At 41.3% G+C, this 16,980-nt stretch overlaps 2 protein-coding genes across 2 annotated transcripts in view; one reads left to right on the top strand and one right to left on the bottom strand.

The window, feature by feature from the left end:
• Window positions 1-31: 31 nt before the first annotated feature.
• LOC117502633 (regulator of microtubule dynamics protein 3-like) lies at window positions 32-8,827 on the bottom strand. The gene is made up of 5 exons (XM_034161701.1): window positions 8,551-8,827; window positions 6,442-6,622; window positions 4,643-4,789; window positions 3,604-3,842; window positions 32-952 (listed from the first exon to the last, which is right to left on the bottom strand). Exons 1-4 carry the CDS (start codon window positions 8,708-8,710, stop codon window positions 3,650-3,652), a joined length of 681 nt encoding a protein of 226 aa, XP_034017592.1. The 5' UTR covers window positions 8,711-8,827; the 3' UTR covers window positions 32-952; window positions 3,604-3,649.
• Window positions 8,828-8,993: 166 nt separating this feature from the next.
• Window positions 8,994-16,980, top strand: part of ddx51 (DEAD (Asp-Glu-Ala-Asp) box polypeptide 51) — a 65,765-nt gene continuing 57,778 nt past the window's right edge. The window contains exons 1-5 of the mRNA XM_034161710.1: window positions 8,994-9,159; window positions 10,236-10,534; window positions 15,565-15,731; window positions 16,355-16,505; window positions 16,596-16,741. Of these exons, the coding sequence (XP_034017601.1) occupies window positions 9,137-9,159; window positions 10,236-10,534; window positions 15,565-15,731; window positions 16,355-16,505; window positions 16,596-16,741 (786 nt within the window). The 5' untranslated portion in view covers window positions 8,994-9,136. The remainder of the gene's footprint in view (window positions 9,160-10,235; window positions 10,535-15,564; window positions 15,732-16,354; window positions 16,506-16,595; window positions 16,742-16,980) is intronic.

Here is a 16,980-nt window from a genome sequence, read left to right as displayed (position 1 = left end):
CTGATGACAGTACCCTGCTTCACCAACGCACAGACTGAAAATATTTAATCAGCTGTTAAAAGAATAACACCATGTTAAGTCCAAATGGATGAGAACTTTACAGACGGCAAATTTTCAGGAGGTAAAATAACTTTATTCAGTGTTTTTTGTGTGAATATTTTCATTTTGGATCAGAACATTTTAGCATCACTGACTGAAACATTAAAACTTTTACTCTGAAATTAAATTTCAGGATAAGAAGAAAACATAAGTGTGATTAAAGTTTGTAAGCTGCTGGTTGGTTGGACCAGCGACAGGAAGGTGAACATTTATTCAATCAAAACTTCATGTCTCAGCTGCTTCAAAGAACAAATGTGAATGAAGCTGAAACATCCAATAAAATTATTTAAATGTAAAACTCAGTGTGTCAGTCATCGAAATTTAAGACGTCGTCATAAAAACCACAGTTTAAAAGAGAAACGGACTGAGAACATTTTCTCAAATGTTTCATAACTGCCAAAGTCTGAAACATTTCCACGCATTAACTAAAAAGAAAAAATACAATAAATGATTCCTGAAAGCAGGAATATGGAGGAAATGCCAAAAAAATAAAGACTGGAATGCAAACATCAGGTTCCCGTGTGATAAAAATCAATCAATCAGATGGCTGAGTGTTAATGAAGATTAAAAAAAAGAAGCTGAAATATCAGTGCTAAATTAAAAGTCTGCAGTCAGTAATAATAATAATAATAATAATAATAATAAGAGTTCACAGAAACATCATGACTCAAAAGAGATGCTTCTTTAGAAAAAGAAGCGTCACGATGTGGAGTCTCCATCCATAAAAAAAACAGAGGAGAAAAAAAAAAGTTTCCTGTCGGTCGAGTCCATGTTTGGTGAACAATAGATGAGTTCTGGACTCTGCAGCGCCACCTCAGTCCAGTTCCTGCCCTCAGACCGGATCTGTGGGACACTGGACAGACAGCAAGACCAGCAGAAAATACAATTCAGGGGACTGGACCTCCTTAAAACACACACACAGCAGTTTGGGGATTCTGGACCTTGATCAAGAGCATGTTTGTGATTTTTCTGTCGGGTCACAACAACCCCACCTCCAACCTCCAGGCCCCTCCCCTTTAGACTCTTTTTACTCACCAGAATCTTATGTTTAAATTATTTGATTTATGTGCAGCATTGACACTTTTTTGCAAGCTCTGGCTACCCTCTAGTGGCCATAGCTTGCAATGACAGCATATTTTAAAGGGGAATTATTAAATTGATATTTGAGAGAAGGAAGGGGTGGTGACCAAGTGGCTAGTGCTCTTAGTTTCAGTGCAGAAGGTTCATGGTTCAAACTCCCCCGACAGCCAAAGCACACTGACCGCTCAGGACGGTGCCCGGGTTTTAGCCGAATGGTCCGAGTGTCCGCCTCCCATCCCGAAGGTCATGAGCTTGCATCCTGAGTGGGAGGAGTGAAACAACGCAGAGATTGAGCATATCTAAACATGCTTTGGCTCAATCTCTGCACCCTGCTGTGGAGGTGGGTGTTGACACCTAGATTTACAGAATTTGATACTGTTTCACTAGACGCACTGGCAAAGCTCGTGACATCTACAAAAAGCACAACCTGTTTATTTGATCCTATACCAACAAAATTGTTTAAGGACCTGTGGCCCGTTCTTGGGCCGACTGTGCTGGAAATTACTAATCTTTCATTAAGGTCTGGTTCTGTGCCTGGGTGTTTTAAATCTGCAGTGATTAAACCATTGCTCAAGAAATCTGGTCTTGACCCTGGTGTATTGAGTAATTACAGGCCGATATCAAATCTGTCATTCTGTTCTAACATTCTGGAAAAAGTGGTCTCACGCAGCTTGTAGACCATCTTACTGAGAATGATCTTTTTGAGCCACTTCAGTCTGCTTTCAGAAAACATCACTCCACAGAGACAGTGCTTACCAGAGTGGTGAATGATTTTCTGTGTGCAATGGATTCAGACACCACAATGGTTTTAGTGCTTTTGGATCTTACTGCTGCGTTTGATACTGTGGATCATCGTGTTTTACTTGATAGGCTGGAAAATTACTTTGGGATTACTGGAAGCGTTCTTGCTTGGCTGACGTCATACAGTCGTTCTTATTTTGTTGTGTATAATAACTACTTCTGGCCTTGGTAAAATGAAATTTGGGGTTCCACAGGGATCTGTGTTAGGCCCCTTGCTTTTCTCACTTTATATAGCGCCCCTTGGGCATATTCTATGGCATTACGGGATTGCCTTTCATTGTTATGCTGATGATACTCAATTGTATATGCCGGTAACTGCTGGTAATCTTGCCCATATAAAAGCCTTGGAAGATTGCCTTACATCTGTGAGAAGTTGGTTGTCTAGTAATTTCCTACTCTTGAATCATTTTGACCAGTTGGCGCTTAATTTTGGTTCATGTGTTGTGCATCATACGGACAAAGTGAGGAATCTTGGAGTACTTTTCGATCCTACATTGTCTTTTGGCCCCCACATTAGAGACATTACCAGGACTGCCTTCTTCCATCTGCGAAATGTGGCAAGGATTCGTCCCATCCTGTCTATGGCTGATACTGAGACTTTGATACATGTGTTTATTTCTTCCAGACTGGATTATTGTAATGATTTATTTTCTGGCCTGCCGCAGTCTAGCATTCGAGGTCTTCAGTTGGTACAGAATGCTGCTGCCAGACTTTTGACACAAAGTAGGTTTGACCACATTACACCCAGTCTGGCGTCCCTTCATTGGCTACCGGTTTCTGCCAGATCCGATTTTAAAGTTTTATTGTTGGTTTATAAACTTGTTCATGGACTGGCACCTTCCTACCTGGCGGACTTGGTTAAGCCCTACGTACCTGCGTGGCCCTTGCGTTCGCAGGGCTTCTGTGTGTTCCGAGGATGAACAAGAAGTCTGTGGGGTATAGAGCCTTCTCCTACCGTGGTCCGACTCTGGAATGATCTACCTGCTGTTGACACGGTGGAGACTTTTAAATCAAGACTGAAGACTCACTTTTTTAGACTGTCTTATCATTAATTTAATCTGTTTGTATTTGCTTTGTAATTTCTTTTTATTCTACTGTGTTTTATCTTTTTATTGTGCTTTTCTTGCTTTTAATTTTGATTTTAGATTACTTTGTGTTGTGAATTGTGTGAATCGCCTTGGGGCGACTTTGTCGTGAGTTGGCGCTATATAAATTAATAAATTGAAATTGAGAGACAAAATGTTTATTATTCACGTAAACGGACACATTAACGTCTCCCGTCCCGCTGCAGATGCTCATCACGCACAGGAAGGAATTAAACATTTTGAAATGATTTGATATTTTGCACACAGCAGAATGTTTTAGTTTTTATGTCTACGTCAGCTGCAGCGCTCGCTCACAGCAGCACGTGTGCACGGCCGTGCTCTCTGCTTCCTCTCAAATACGTCTGTGTGCTGATTACATGCCACTGCATCGCGTTATTGTGTCGTTGAGCAAGGCAGCGACCCCTTATTGCTGCTGGTGTGCAGATCGGCACCTGATGTCGTTGTGAATGTGACAGGAAGTCTTTTTTTTTGTTGTGTTTTTTTTTATCTTCCCTCACCTCCCATCTGTTGAACTCACGTTTTCTCAGTGGGGAGCTTTACATTTGCGTCACGTCAGGAGGAGGTCACTGAGCCAGGGGGAGAACCAGCTTCCCACCAGCAACTTCATCCACAAACTGGATCCTCTGCCCCTCCTCCTCCTCGGGGGAGTCGTCCTGGCGGAGAGTGAGTACGGTGACACAGCTGGCGTCCTCATCGGACTCGTGTTCGACCTCGTCTCTGTCCGTGTAGTCAGACTCTGCGTAGGCTGTGGAGTACCTGCCACACACACACACTTTGGTTTTGAGGACTGTGAAGATAGAGATGTTTTTATGGAAGTAAGCTGTTGGTTAAACTCAGTTTAATTAATTTTAGGTCAAAACCACCAATTATTTAATTACAACTCAATATTACTGTTGGTTATTATTTTAGAGTTACAGTTGTTCCTCCCCTTTAAGACTTAGTTTTTCTCTTTTTTTAGATTTTAGATTGGCCGCCGCCTCCTTTTTGTTTACATTTTTTTTCCTTAGGTTTACTTTTTTTTTTTAGATTTATAGTTTTTTCCCTTATTTTTCTTATATTTACAGGTGGGACACCCACCACCACCAGATTTTTTTTTTTTTTTTTGATTTACAGTTTTTTTTTTCCCCCCCCTTTTGAGATTTACAGATTTTTTTAGATGCACATTTTAATTTTATTTATTTATTTTAAGCTTTATGATCACCCCCCTTCTTTCTCTTAGATTTATAGTTGTGATCCCCTTTTTTTTTTTTTTTTAGATTTGCAGGGTTTTTTTTTTCTTGTCTTAGATTTACAATTGTGGGGTTTTTTTTTTCTTTCCATTTTAGATTTACAGGTGACACCCACCCCCCCACCCCCGCCTTTTTCTTAAACCAGATTTCAGCAGTTTTGAACCCCGCCCCAAAAGATCAGAATTGAATGTGTTGTAAACCGGCCAACCTGTCAGTCACATTAAAACTTGATCTGAGCCTGATCTGGTTCCAGAACTTGCAGGTGTGTCTTCACACACTGGAAGCCACCTGATCTGCTCTTAAAGGTCAACAGAACGGGTTACGTACCCGCCCTCACTGGTCTCGCCGTCGTACGTGCTGGCCACGCCCTGACTGGCGCTGAAGTAGATAGAGCTGGAGCTGGTGGAGTCGGTGCGCTCCCGGAGGACAGCGCAGCGTCGGCGGCGTGTTCGATGGCTGTCCTCCACTTCCTTCCTGAATGTGGAGGACAAATGTGGATCAATCAAACAGAACTGACCTATAGGAAGACAGCTTCACCTTCTGCCCAGGTGAGAATACTCCATCCCCAACTGTCCTCTGGACAAAGAATCCCGACAGGACAAATGGACAAAAACCAACTAGAGGAATGGAGCTGTGAGGTCAAAGGTCAGAGGTGTTTGGAAATGCAGATATATTTGCTGGAGTTTGAAGGTCCAAGTCTTGAGCGCTTTCTGTCAAACTTGGACTCTAACCAGTGACCTGAGGTACCAGGTCTCTGTGGAGGATCCCTGAGTCCCTCTGGGGTGACAGTCGCTCAGACTCATTGAGGATCACTGAACGTCACGTCACAGGACATAAAACACAAGGTTTTCCTGAACATGAACAGATGTCCAAGTCACCACAGCCACGCCCACCTATCAGCAGCCTGCAGCAGCCTGTCGTCGTTAAAGACAAACGGTAGGTCCGACTGTTTTTTTCTTTTCCCACTTTTTTGTCAAACAAGTTAGAGCTAAAAGCACATAGTAACTTAGGCCACATCTGACCTTTGACCTTCATGCTGACTAAATAACAATCAACCCTTTACAGTAGAATCTCGGTTTTCAAACAGCTCTTTTATGAACAAATTTTTAGCATGAAAAATGCACCAGTTTTTGAACAAAAGCTCGGTTCACGAACAGCTTCCGGTAGAGACGCTGCAGCCATTGCTCTGTGAACACACATGCTCAACAGGACTGTGGATTACACACATTGGATTTTCTTGTTCTTGTCAGTAAAGAAGCCACTATGGAGCCAAAGAAAGGAGGCAAAGGTGACAAACCAAAGAGGAAAGTTGGGAGAACCACAATAGAGGTGAAGAAAGATCATTTTGAAGCATGAAAAATGGAGTCTGTGTGTCAAATCTCACTCTGCAGCACAGTGTCAAAATCTTTGATCTGTACTGCACTAAAAATCAAAGTGACGATAAAGGGAACTAACAGAGTGACGGTGACACAAACAAAGACCACAGACACAGGAAGAGGTGGAAAAGTTACTGCTGATGATTCATGTCCAACAAGTCTCCTGAGCAGGTGAAATTAAATAACTTTTATTAGAATTACTGTACCGTATTTTGTCAAAGACTTTATGCTTATTCTTTCTTTTTGCCTGCTTTTTATGCATGAAATGCTGTTAAACAGGTTAACACTGTTTTTGGGGCCAGGAGCAGATTCATCCATTTTACATTGTTTCATTTGGGAAAATTGGTTTCAGTTTAAGAACATTTAGGAACAAATTAGGTTCTGAAACCGAGGTTCCGCTGTATCTAGTCTGATATTTAATAATGAAGCTGATTAAAGTTTATCCACACATCTGCAGATATGACCTCTGACTTCTGACTACTGCAGAAGTGCCTTTTTTGCCCCCCTAGTCCAGGTCATAAGTAGTGATGGTCCAACTGGACAGAGCCTCTTCTGGATTTAGTGTTTCTCACAAAAAGGAACGGTTGCAACTTCTGAATCATGTCAGTGACTGAATATTTTTCACCATCCATCAAAGTCATGATTACCCCCCGCCCGTCCCACCACCAAAAAACAAAAAATCTGGACATGAGAAAAACAAATTCAGTTGAAGTACAAAGTTTGTTGGCTCACTGACCAAGAAAAACTCACTTGACGTCCTGGATGATCTGCTGAGCGACATTCTGCAGGCTGCACCTGAGCTCTGCGACCTCTGCACGCAGAGACGCCACGCTGCTCAGAACCTGCTCCAGCTGCTCCAGAACCTCCAGCTGCTTCTGCGGACAGAGACCCTCCATCACGGCCGCCGCCACCTGTGGCTGCAGCTCCGCCTCTGCAGGAACATGTCACACATTCATCAGTCAGGGTGAGTCAATCGGGCATTATCCAGAGGGGCAACTAGCTTCAGGTGAGGGGGTGTATTAAAGGGGGTCAGCGACGCCCCCCCTGCCAAAGAAAATCTTAAAAAGCTAAAGCCTTTTCCTTCATCAGAAGGAAATCTGGGAAATTAAATCCCGACTCTGCCCATTGTTTTTAATTTTTACTCTTCTGTCAGCTGACATCAGCAGGACATAAGCAACAGGACTGTTTGCTGTGATGCATTTACTTACTTTACTTTTAATTTAATTGAACCTTTATTTAACCAGGTTAGTCCCATTGAGATCTAGATCTCTTTTGTAAGGGAGAGGGTTAGTCCACCTAACCTGCATGTCTTTAAATGTGGGAGGAAGCCGGAGCAAACCCACAAACACGGGGAGAACAAGCAGACTCCACACAGAAAGGCCACAGGTGGGAATTGACCCCATGACCTTCTTGCTGTGAGGCAACAGTGCTAACTAGTGATGGGATGAACAACACTGGTGCGTCAACACTGGGCCGAGCACACAAGAGGGAAACCCTGTATCGGTGCGCGTATCGCTTTAAGAAAAAAAAAAAATCACGTGACAGATACAGGAACTGTGTCGTTCGGCTGCGCCATGCCAAATTATGTTTATAAGGAAACAAACTGTATTGACATGTTGCGGATTTGTTGGATGGAGTTTTGCTGGTGGATTTTTGCTTGCCCTCACCTTGCTCCACTGACTTCATGGCACGTTCAGACACGTTTCCCCAGTCTGGAATAATTTTGATCTTTTGATGCCAAATAAGATAAATCTTTTTCTCCTTTTGGCATTTTTTACTGTTATTTTTCCAATTAGATATGTTTGTACTCCTTTACAATAATGAAAGAATAACCAGAAAACATATCCACACCTTTATCAACTCGCACTGAAATGTTTCTGCTCACCATCTTCATCTGTACCCTGTGAAAGAGTTTTTTCTAAGGCAGGGGAACTGGTGTGTAAGAGGAGAAATCGCCTTGGAGCAAAGACACTTCAGAAACCTTTGTTCTTCAATAAAAATGCATAAATGAATCTATTTTCAATCTTATTTGTATGCTTTAACACTTAAGTTAACAAATTTCCATACACAAGTTACAAATTTTAACTCTGAATTTTATTAGACAAATTTGCTATATTTTACAAACCAAATCAGTTTAGCATTTACACAAACAAGGTTTTAAGCAAATTTTAAACTCTTGTCATGAACAGCTTAACTCGACACACAAATTGAGCACATGAAATTATGCAATGATGAGATCATATTTTAAATAGAGGACTGGTGATTAACTATTTCACAGGCTGATGTTGGGTTTGCAGCACGGTAACTTTTCCATCTTATTTACCTGCAATGATTTTATAACTACTGCAGGGGTCACTATTGAGCGACCAACACAGTGCCGACACAGTTTGTGTAGTGTGTCAATACACTCTGTGAGGTATCATCATCCCATCACTAGTGCTAACCACTAATCCACTGTACATTTAATTTTAATGATCAGTTTTAGAAGCAAAAAATCCACATTTTCCAAATGTTTCCATAGCAACTGTGGCTTGTGATTATTTGTTTTGTACAATATTCGGAAGGTTCCGGGTTCAAATCCCACCCCTGCCACATTTCTCCATGTAATGTGGAGTTGCGTCAGGAAGGGCATCCGGCGTAAAACCTGTGCCAAATCAACATGCAGATCCACCTTGGATTTGCTGTGGTGCAAACAAGGGAGCTGCCGAAGGGACTTAAACATGGCGTCACTGCAGCAGCTCCGCCTAATTGAGGACGGAGAAAAGGCAGTTTTTCTATTATGTATTGGTTGATGATTGTTGTTCATTGTTTAATTATTGTTGTTTGATGTTTGTTGTGTTATTTGTGTGTGTCACGCACCCGCGTCGCGCACGGCGCGCACCTCCTCCCGCCGTGCGCAGAGCTGCTCCCCGCTGGACCTCCTCCTCCTTCTCCTCTTCTTCACCTGCCGGTAAATAAACAACCCAAACAAACACAAACCCGCCGCGGTCCCGACACCGATCCGGATCAAAGAACTCATCGTCACAGAACCGTCATCCTCCTGCTGCTTCTTCTTCTCTTGTATTTATTGGCGGTGGGCGAACTGAATGTGACGTCATCAACACGTGCAGACGTTTTTGCTTTTCATTGCAGTGTTTTCAGTGACATCTAGCGGTCGCTCTAAAGCTCTCGCCCTTCTCCTAAAGTTAGCCTCGTGTTTTTGATATTTGTTTATGCTATTGGTCAGTCTGACTGTATTTTGACTCTTTTTCCTCTCTTCGGCTGGTTTCGGAAAGGTTCGAGGATTAATGTTGCTAGTGACGTCATCATCGCGCGTCTCCTGCTGTGCAGGAAGACACGAGTTTTTACTTTACGTTTTTAACGTAATTGTTGTAAATGTGGACGATGTGTATCTGATATTTAAGAACAAACTGTCTCATTTGAGTCCTTGCAGTTTAACGTTGAGATGTCTCTGTTTGTGGTGAACAGGTACGTCTTTAACAGTTTGTTGCTGCTGCTGTTTATGTTACGTTGCTAATATGCTAATGTATCTGTTTTATTTTATTTTATTATTTTACTGCTTTTAAATACTTCAGACTTCTTACAACAGTTTAATATCAAAGTGTTTACCATAAAATTAACACAATAAGTCGGCTACTGAATGCTAAGATTAACCTGATTTATGCGTAAAAAGTTTTTATGACAGATATCACCATCAGAGCGATGATGTTAAGGGATGAAAATAAGCTTAGAACTTGTAATATTTAAAAGTTGGTTTGAAGGGGGAACCGCATTTAAAAGTTTCAAAATGTATAAATTTTCTAAGATTTTACAATTTATATCGTGATAAAGACACAACAAGCCTCAAATTCTTAATGAGTTTGTCCAAAAGTGTGGAAAAGTTTGTAAATAATGCCGTTGAATTGAAAAATATTAATTACGTTTCAATTTTTCACTTAAGTTGTGTAACCTAAATTGACAGGTTTAATCGTGTCATTGATCGGTTGATGACTTTACAGCATTAATTTGGAATCGTTTGTAATTTTTTGTGATAACACCTTAATATTTTAGGGTTTTTAGGACATCACAAAGATCTGTAGGTGTCCTGCTCAGAGTGACTGTTGGGTCTTAACAGATAAAACAAACAGAAGTCGCTACAACTGACAGCTTTTGGCGCCCTCTTGTGGAGAGAGTTGACTCAGGAAAGAGCCAGATAAAATTTAATATATTTGTAAATATGTCTGAAACTCATTTTCTATTACTTTTTACGTTTGGGGCAACATGTCGATGTAATTGATTATATAAATACATAGATTTATGTGACGTGCTTCGACACTTCCTATATTTTGGAAAAACCTTCCTGTGACATCATAAAGTTCTGTGATCACCATACACACCCTTGATGGTTTAGTGTGATCCAGCAGAGAGTTGTAGTCTGTGGTGGGATTGTCTGATCCAGACATGAGTTCTACCTGCTCACCTGCATTGTTTGGCAGCACAGGTCATAATTTCAGGAGTTTTCCTTTCTACGTCCACACGGTGATGAAACGTGCTGTTGCTCACAGGTATCTTGGAGAGGAAGAAGATGACCGGGTCACACAGTCTCAGTCTGAGGCCTTACTGGCCAAATTGCAGCAGAAGGCAAAGGAGAGGCAGAGGAAGAGTCTGACAGAGCAGAAAGTACAGTGCGATCAGCAAATCCAAAAGAGGAAAGCTGCAGAGGACAGCTGTCAAGAGTGCCAGCTCCCCAAAAAGAGAAAAGTGGAGAAAACGCCAACAGTCCCTCTGAATCAGCCTGATGCTGATCGTCCAGAAAGGCTTGTTGATGGAAAAATAAAGAAGAAGAAACCAAAGAAACAATCAGGTTTGTACTTTCCTCTGCATGCGCGCACCCACTAATGTTAGCTTCTATATATTATATTATAGTATTTATGGTTGTTTTATTCAATTCAATTCAATTTTATTTATATAGCGCCAAATCACAACAAACAGTTGCCCCAAGGCGCTTTATATTGTAAGGCAAGGCCATACAATAATTACGTAAAAACCCCAAAGGTCAAAACGACCCCCTGTGAGCAAGCACTTGGCGACAGTGGGAAGGAAAAACTCCCTTTTAACAGGAAGAAACCTCCAGCAGAACCAGGCTCAGGGAGGGGCAGTCTTCTGCTGGGACTGGTTGGGGCTGAGGGAGAGAACCAGGAAAAAGACATGCTGTGGAGGGGAGCAGAGATCAATCACTAATGATTAAATGCAGAGTGGTGCATACAGAGCAAAAAGAGAAAGAAACACTCAGTGCATTATGGGAACCCCCCAGCAATCTAAGTCTATAGCAGCATAACTAAGGGATGGTTCAGGGTCACCTGATCCAGCCCTAACTATAAGCTTTAGCAAAAAGGAAAGTTTTAAGCCTAATCTTAAAAGTAGAGAGGGTGTCTGTCTCCCTGATCTGAATTGGGAGCTGGTTCCACAGGAGAGGAGCCTGAAAGCTGAAGGCTCTGCCTCCCATTCTACTCTTACAAACCCTAGGAACTACAAGTAAGCCTGCAGTCTGAGAGCGAAGCGCTCTATTGGGGTGATATGGTACTATGAGGTCCCTAAGATAAGATGGGACCTGATTATTCAAAACCTTATAAGTAAGAAGAAGAATTTTAAATTCTATTCTAGAATTAACAGGAAGCCAATGAAGAGAGGCCAATATGGGTGAGATATGCTCTCTCCTTCTAATTCCCGTCAGTACTCTAGCTGCAGCATTTTGAATTAACTGAAGGCTTTTCAGGGAGCTTTTAGGACAACCTGATAATAATGAATTACAATAGTCCAGCCTAGAGGAAATAAATGCATGAATTAGTTTTTCAGCATCACTCTGAGACAAGACCTTTCTAATTTTAGAGATATTGCGTAAATGCAAAAAAGCAGTCTTACATATTTGTTTAATATGCGCTTTGAATGACATATCCTGATCAAAAATGACTCCAAGATTTCTCACAGTATTACTAGAGGTCAGGGTAATGCCATCCAGAGTAAGGATCTGGTTAGACACCATGTTTCTAAGATTTGTGGGGCCAAGTACAATAACTTCAGTTTTATCTGAGTTTAAAAGCAGGAAATTAGAGGTCATCCATGTCCTTATGTCTGTAAGACAATCCTGCAGTTTAGCTAATTGGTGTGTGTCCTCTGGCTTCATGGATAGATAAAGCTGGGTATCATCTGCGTAACAATGAAAATTTAAGCAATGCCGTCTAATAATACTGCCTAAGGGAAGCATGTATAAAGTGAATAAAATTGGTCCTAGCACAGAAGCTTGTGGAACTCCATAATTAACTTTAGTCTGTGAAGAAGATTCCCCATTTACATGAACAAATTGTAATCTATTAGATAAATATGATTCAAACCACCGCAGCGCAGTGCCTTTAATACCTATGGCATGCTCTAATCTCTGTAATAAAATTTTATGGTCAACAGTATCAAAAGCAGCACTGAGGTCTAACAGAACAAGCACAGAGATGAGTCCACTGTCTGAGGCCATAAGAAGATCATTTGTAACCTTCACTAATGCTGTTTCTGTACTATGATGAATTCTAAAACCTGACTGAAACTCTTCAAATAGACCATTCCTCTGCAGATGATCAGTTAGCTATTTTACAACTACCCTTTCAAGAATTTTTGAGAGAAAAGGAAGGTTGGAGATTGGCCTATAATTAGCTAAGATAGCTGGGTCAAGTGATGGCTTTTTAAGTAATGGTTTAATTACTGCCACCTTAAAAGCCTGTGGTACATAGCCAACTAATAAAGATAGATTGATCATATTTAAAATCAAAGCATTAAATAATGGTAGGGCTTCCTTGAGCAGCCTGGTAGGAATGGGGTCCAATAGACATGTTGATGGTTTGGATGAAGTAACTAATGAAAATAACTCAGACAGAACAATCTGAGAGAAAGAGTCTAACCAAATACCGGCATCACTGAAAGCAGCCAAAGATAACGATACGTCTTTGGGATGGTTATGAGTAATTTTTTCTCTAATAGTTAAAATTTTATTAGCAAAGAAAGTCATGAAGTCATTACTAGTTAAAGTTAAAGGAATACTCGGCTCAATAGAGCTCTGACTCTTTGTCAGCCTGGCTACAGTGCTGAAAAGAAACCTGGGGTTGTTCTTATTTTCTTCAATTAGTGATGAGTAGTAAGATGTCCTAGCTTTACGGAGGGCTTTTTTATAGAGCAACAGACTCTTTTTCCAGGCTAAGTGAAGATCTTCTAAATTAGTGAGACGCCATTTCCTCTCCAACTTACGGGTTATCTGCTTTAAGCTGCGAGTTTGTGAGTTATACCACGGAGTCAGTCATTTCTGATTTAAAGCTCTCTTTTTCAGAGGAGCTACAGCATCCAAACTTGTCTTCAATGAGGATGTAAAACTATTGACGAGATACTCTATCTCACTTACAGAGTTTAGGTAGCTACTCTGCACTGTGTTGGTATATGGCATTAGAGAACATAAAGAAGGAATCATATCCTTAAACCTAGTTACAGCGCTTTCTGAAAGACTTCTAGTGTAATGAAACTTATTCCTCACTGCTGGGTAGTCCATCAGAGTAAATGTAAATGTTATTAAGAAATGATCAGACAGAAGGGAGTTTTCAGGGAATACTGTTAAGTCTTCAATTTCCATACCATAAGTCAGAACAAGATCTAAGATATGATTAAAGTGGTGGGTGGACTCATTTACATTTTGAGCAAAGCCGATTGAGTCTAATAATAGATTAAATGCAGTGTTGAGGCTGTCATTCTCAGCATCTATGTGGATGTTAAAATCACCCACTATAATTATCTTATCTGAGCTAAGCACTAAGTCAGACAAAAGTTCTGAAAATTCACAGAGAAACTCGCAGTAACGACCAGGAGGACGATAGATAACGACAAATAAACTGGTTTTTGGGACTTCCAATTTGGATGGACAAGACTAAGAGTCAAGCTTTCAAATGAATTAAAGCTCTGTCTGGGTTTTTGATTAATTAATAAGCTGGAATGGAAGATTGCTGCTAATCCTCCGCCTCGGCTCGTGCTACGAGCATTCTGACAGTTAGTGTGACTCGGGGGTGTTGACTCATTAAACTAACATTCATCCTGCTGTAACCAGGTTTCTGTAAGGCAGAATAAATCAATATGTTGATCAATTATTATATCATTTACTAACAGGGACTTAGAAGAGAGAGACCTAATGTTTAATAGACCACATTTAACTGTTTTAGTCTGTGGTGCAGTTGAAGGTGCTATATTATTTTTTCTTTTTGAATTTTTATGCTTAAATAGATTTTTGCTGGTTATTGGTGGTCTGGGAGCAGGCACCGTCTCTACGGGGATGGGGTAATGAGGGGATGGCAGGGGGAGAGAAGCTGCAGAGAGGTATGTAAGACTACAACTCTGCTTCCTGGTCCCAACCCTGGATAGTCACGGTTTGGAGGATTTAATAAAATTGGCCAGATTTCTAGAAATGAGAGCTGCTCCATCCAAAGTGGGATGGATGCCGTCTCTACTAACAAGACCAGGTTTTCCCCAGAAGCTTTGCCAATTATCTATGAAGCCCACTGCTTCATAGATAATTAGCAGTATACTGCTATGAAGCAGTAGTTCACATGCTGCCAGTTATCAGACCATATTTGTGACCTTATTGCAATAATAAGACTTTCCTGGTGTCATGATGAGGCATGATGAGAATTTAAAAACTAATACAATAATTTGATTGTAAGTCCTGTTAAAAATGTCCCAGTTTTATAACAACTGAGAATAACAGAACTGAATAGCTGTTGGCAGGTTTGGACTCCTGATCAATGTCAAGGATGTTGGCAAACATGCTGGTTCTATTCGTAATAGTCAGTGTCATGGAACTGACTAATGTGTAACCCAGTCAGTGTTTATGTATATTTGGGCTCTTGATCAATCAATCAATCAATCAATCAATTTTTTTATATAGCGCCAAATCACAACAAACAGTTGCCCCAAGATCTTGATCACAACTGAATTTAAAATTTAAATTTTAGATTGTAGATTGCAGATTGGTGTAGCATTAGCAGTAATTGCGTTCAAGTTGGGGGAACATGGGCAGGAATTAGGTTCTAACTTGGGCAACATTGGCCAGAATTGGGTTCAGGTTTGAGCAGCAACAGCAGGAATTAGGTTCTGGTTGGACTAGTGTTTGCGGGAATCAGCTTTTGTTTGGGGTATTGTCGGCGGGAATTGACTTCCGGCCGGGGCGGGGTCGGCGGGAATTGACTTCCGGCCGGGGCGGGGTCGGCGGGAATTGGCTCTCGGCCGGGGCGGAGCCGGCGGGAATTGGCTTCCGGTTGGGGTGTTGTAGGCAGGGTTAGGGTTCAGATTGTCGTGTTGAATGGATTTTGCAGTAATTTCTCCCCTCTGTTATCTGACGTAATAAACTTTGGTCAGTAAGTGAAAGAAGGAGGTCTCAGGTACAAATAGCTGGAATGAATATGCTGCAGGGTGTCTAGAATCAACTTTCAAGAGGAAATGAGGAGCTTTAATATCCCGAAGGACCTCAAGAAAACTGTGGTTCCTTTCTGTTGCAGGTGGTCATTTGTGGAGGTTCAGGAATCTTATTAGGATGAGCCCCCGATCATCTGTGTTTGGGGGGCAGGCACATCTAGAACACGGAGGCTGTGCTGGAAGGATGATAAAGTCAGTCTGACCTGGGAATACCTTGGATTCTTCAGGTGTTACTGGAGCATGTGGTGTTGACAGAGAAATCTGGGCAACATTATTTAACCTGGTTCTGTTGTGATCCGTCTCCCAGACAAGACTTGGAAATTAGATGGAACTCCTGAGTTATTTGCAGACTCAGAAAAATGTTACACATCAATCTGTTTGTCTCTCTTCTTATTTTAGGCACTGCAATAAAAAGTCCTTCAGACACTGTTGAGGCTGAAAAAGATGGACATCAGGAAAAAGAGGAAGAGACAGAAAATAACACATCAAAAGGAAACTCGGAGAAGAATTCTGCTCCCACTGGATTCACATTTCTGGGAGGATTTGACCACAAACCTGTCCAAAAGGTACCAGATTCTGTGGTGTGTCTAGTCGGCGTAACTATAACTTGTACTAATATGCGTCTTTGATACGAGACTATAATGATAGAAAATCTTTGGTCGTTTTGTCTTATGTTCTATTGTTCAGTTTGTGACCTCAGTTTTGACAGAAAATCCACTGTTAAAATGCAATTTATATATATATATATATATATATATATATATATATATATATATATATATATATATATATATATATATATATATATATATATATATATATATATATATATATATATATATATATATATATATATATATATATATATATATATATATAAAAAGCCTGGATCTTAGTCTTGATCCAGGACCATATCAAACCCAGATATTCTGATTCCTCACTCAGCTACTCATTTGCTGGAATCAGTGTGTCCATTTATTCCACAAAGAGCACAGCATCATCCAGGAAGTCCAGGTCAGTAAAGTTCTTGTGAACAGTGAAGGAGTGAGAACGCATCCCTGAGGAACACTAGTGTTCACAGGGAGAACGTACCCCATTCCACACAGCACCCACAGTACCTGGCAGTGTGGAACTGTGCGCAGTGCACTGCTGAAGTTCCTGCTTGAATTCAGTAACTGTGTTTTTGTAGGTGCACAGAGTCTTGCCTCAGTGGCTCGCTCAGCCTGACACGATCCACAGAGACATCAAACAAAACCTGGTCCCAGTCTGCCACATCAAAGGACTTTCGGATCACCTTCTGATGAAACTACAGAATAATGGAATTCAGCACTTCTTTCCAGGTGAGTCACTTGTTGCATTTGTGTTTTCAGTTTCAGATTTAAGGATTTTCAAAGGTATTTTTTTTTTTGAGTTGTGCCTTGTTTTCGTAGTGCAAACGGAGGTCATCCCGGCCATCCTGGACAGCGCCCGGCAGGGGCTGCTGACTGGACGAGGGGGCTACAGGCCGCGAGACATCTGTGTGTCTGCACCCACTGGCAGCGGAAAGACGCTCGCATTCATCATACCTGTTGTACAGGTGAGCGCCCAACTGCGCAGGTGTCAGAAAGCGGCCCGACGCAGTCAGCGGGGTGTCAGAAAGCGGCCCGACGCAGTTAGCGGGGTGTCAGAAAGCGGCCCGACGCAGTCAGCGGGGTGTCAGAAAGCGGCCCGACGCAGTCAGGAGGAACCCAAATATCTGCCTCAAAAAGTCTTTAAAAATATTATATCATGAATCAAAGATTTTTATGTATTTTTGAGTTTGCTGATCATATCATA

The sequence above is a fragment of the Thalassophryne amazonica genome, chromosome 21 (assembly GCF_902500255.1).
Source record: "Thalassophryne amazonica chromosome 21, fThaAma1.1, whole genome shotgun sequence".
NCBI lineage: Eukaryota > Metazoa > Chordata > Actinopteri > Batrachoidiformes > Batrachoididae > Thalassophryne > Thalassophryne amazonica.
Note: the sequence above shows the minus strand (reverse complement) of the source record. Positions and strands in the feature narration are given on the sequence as shown.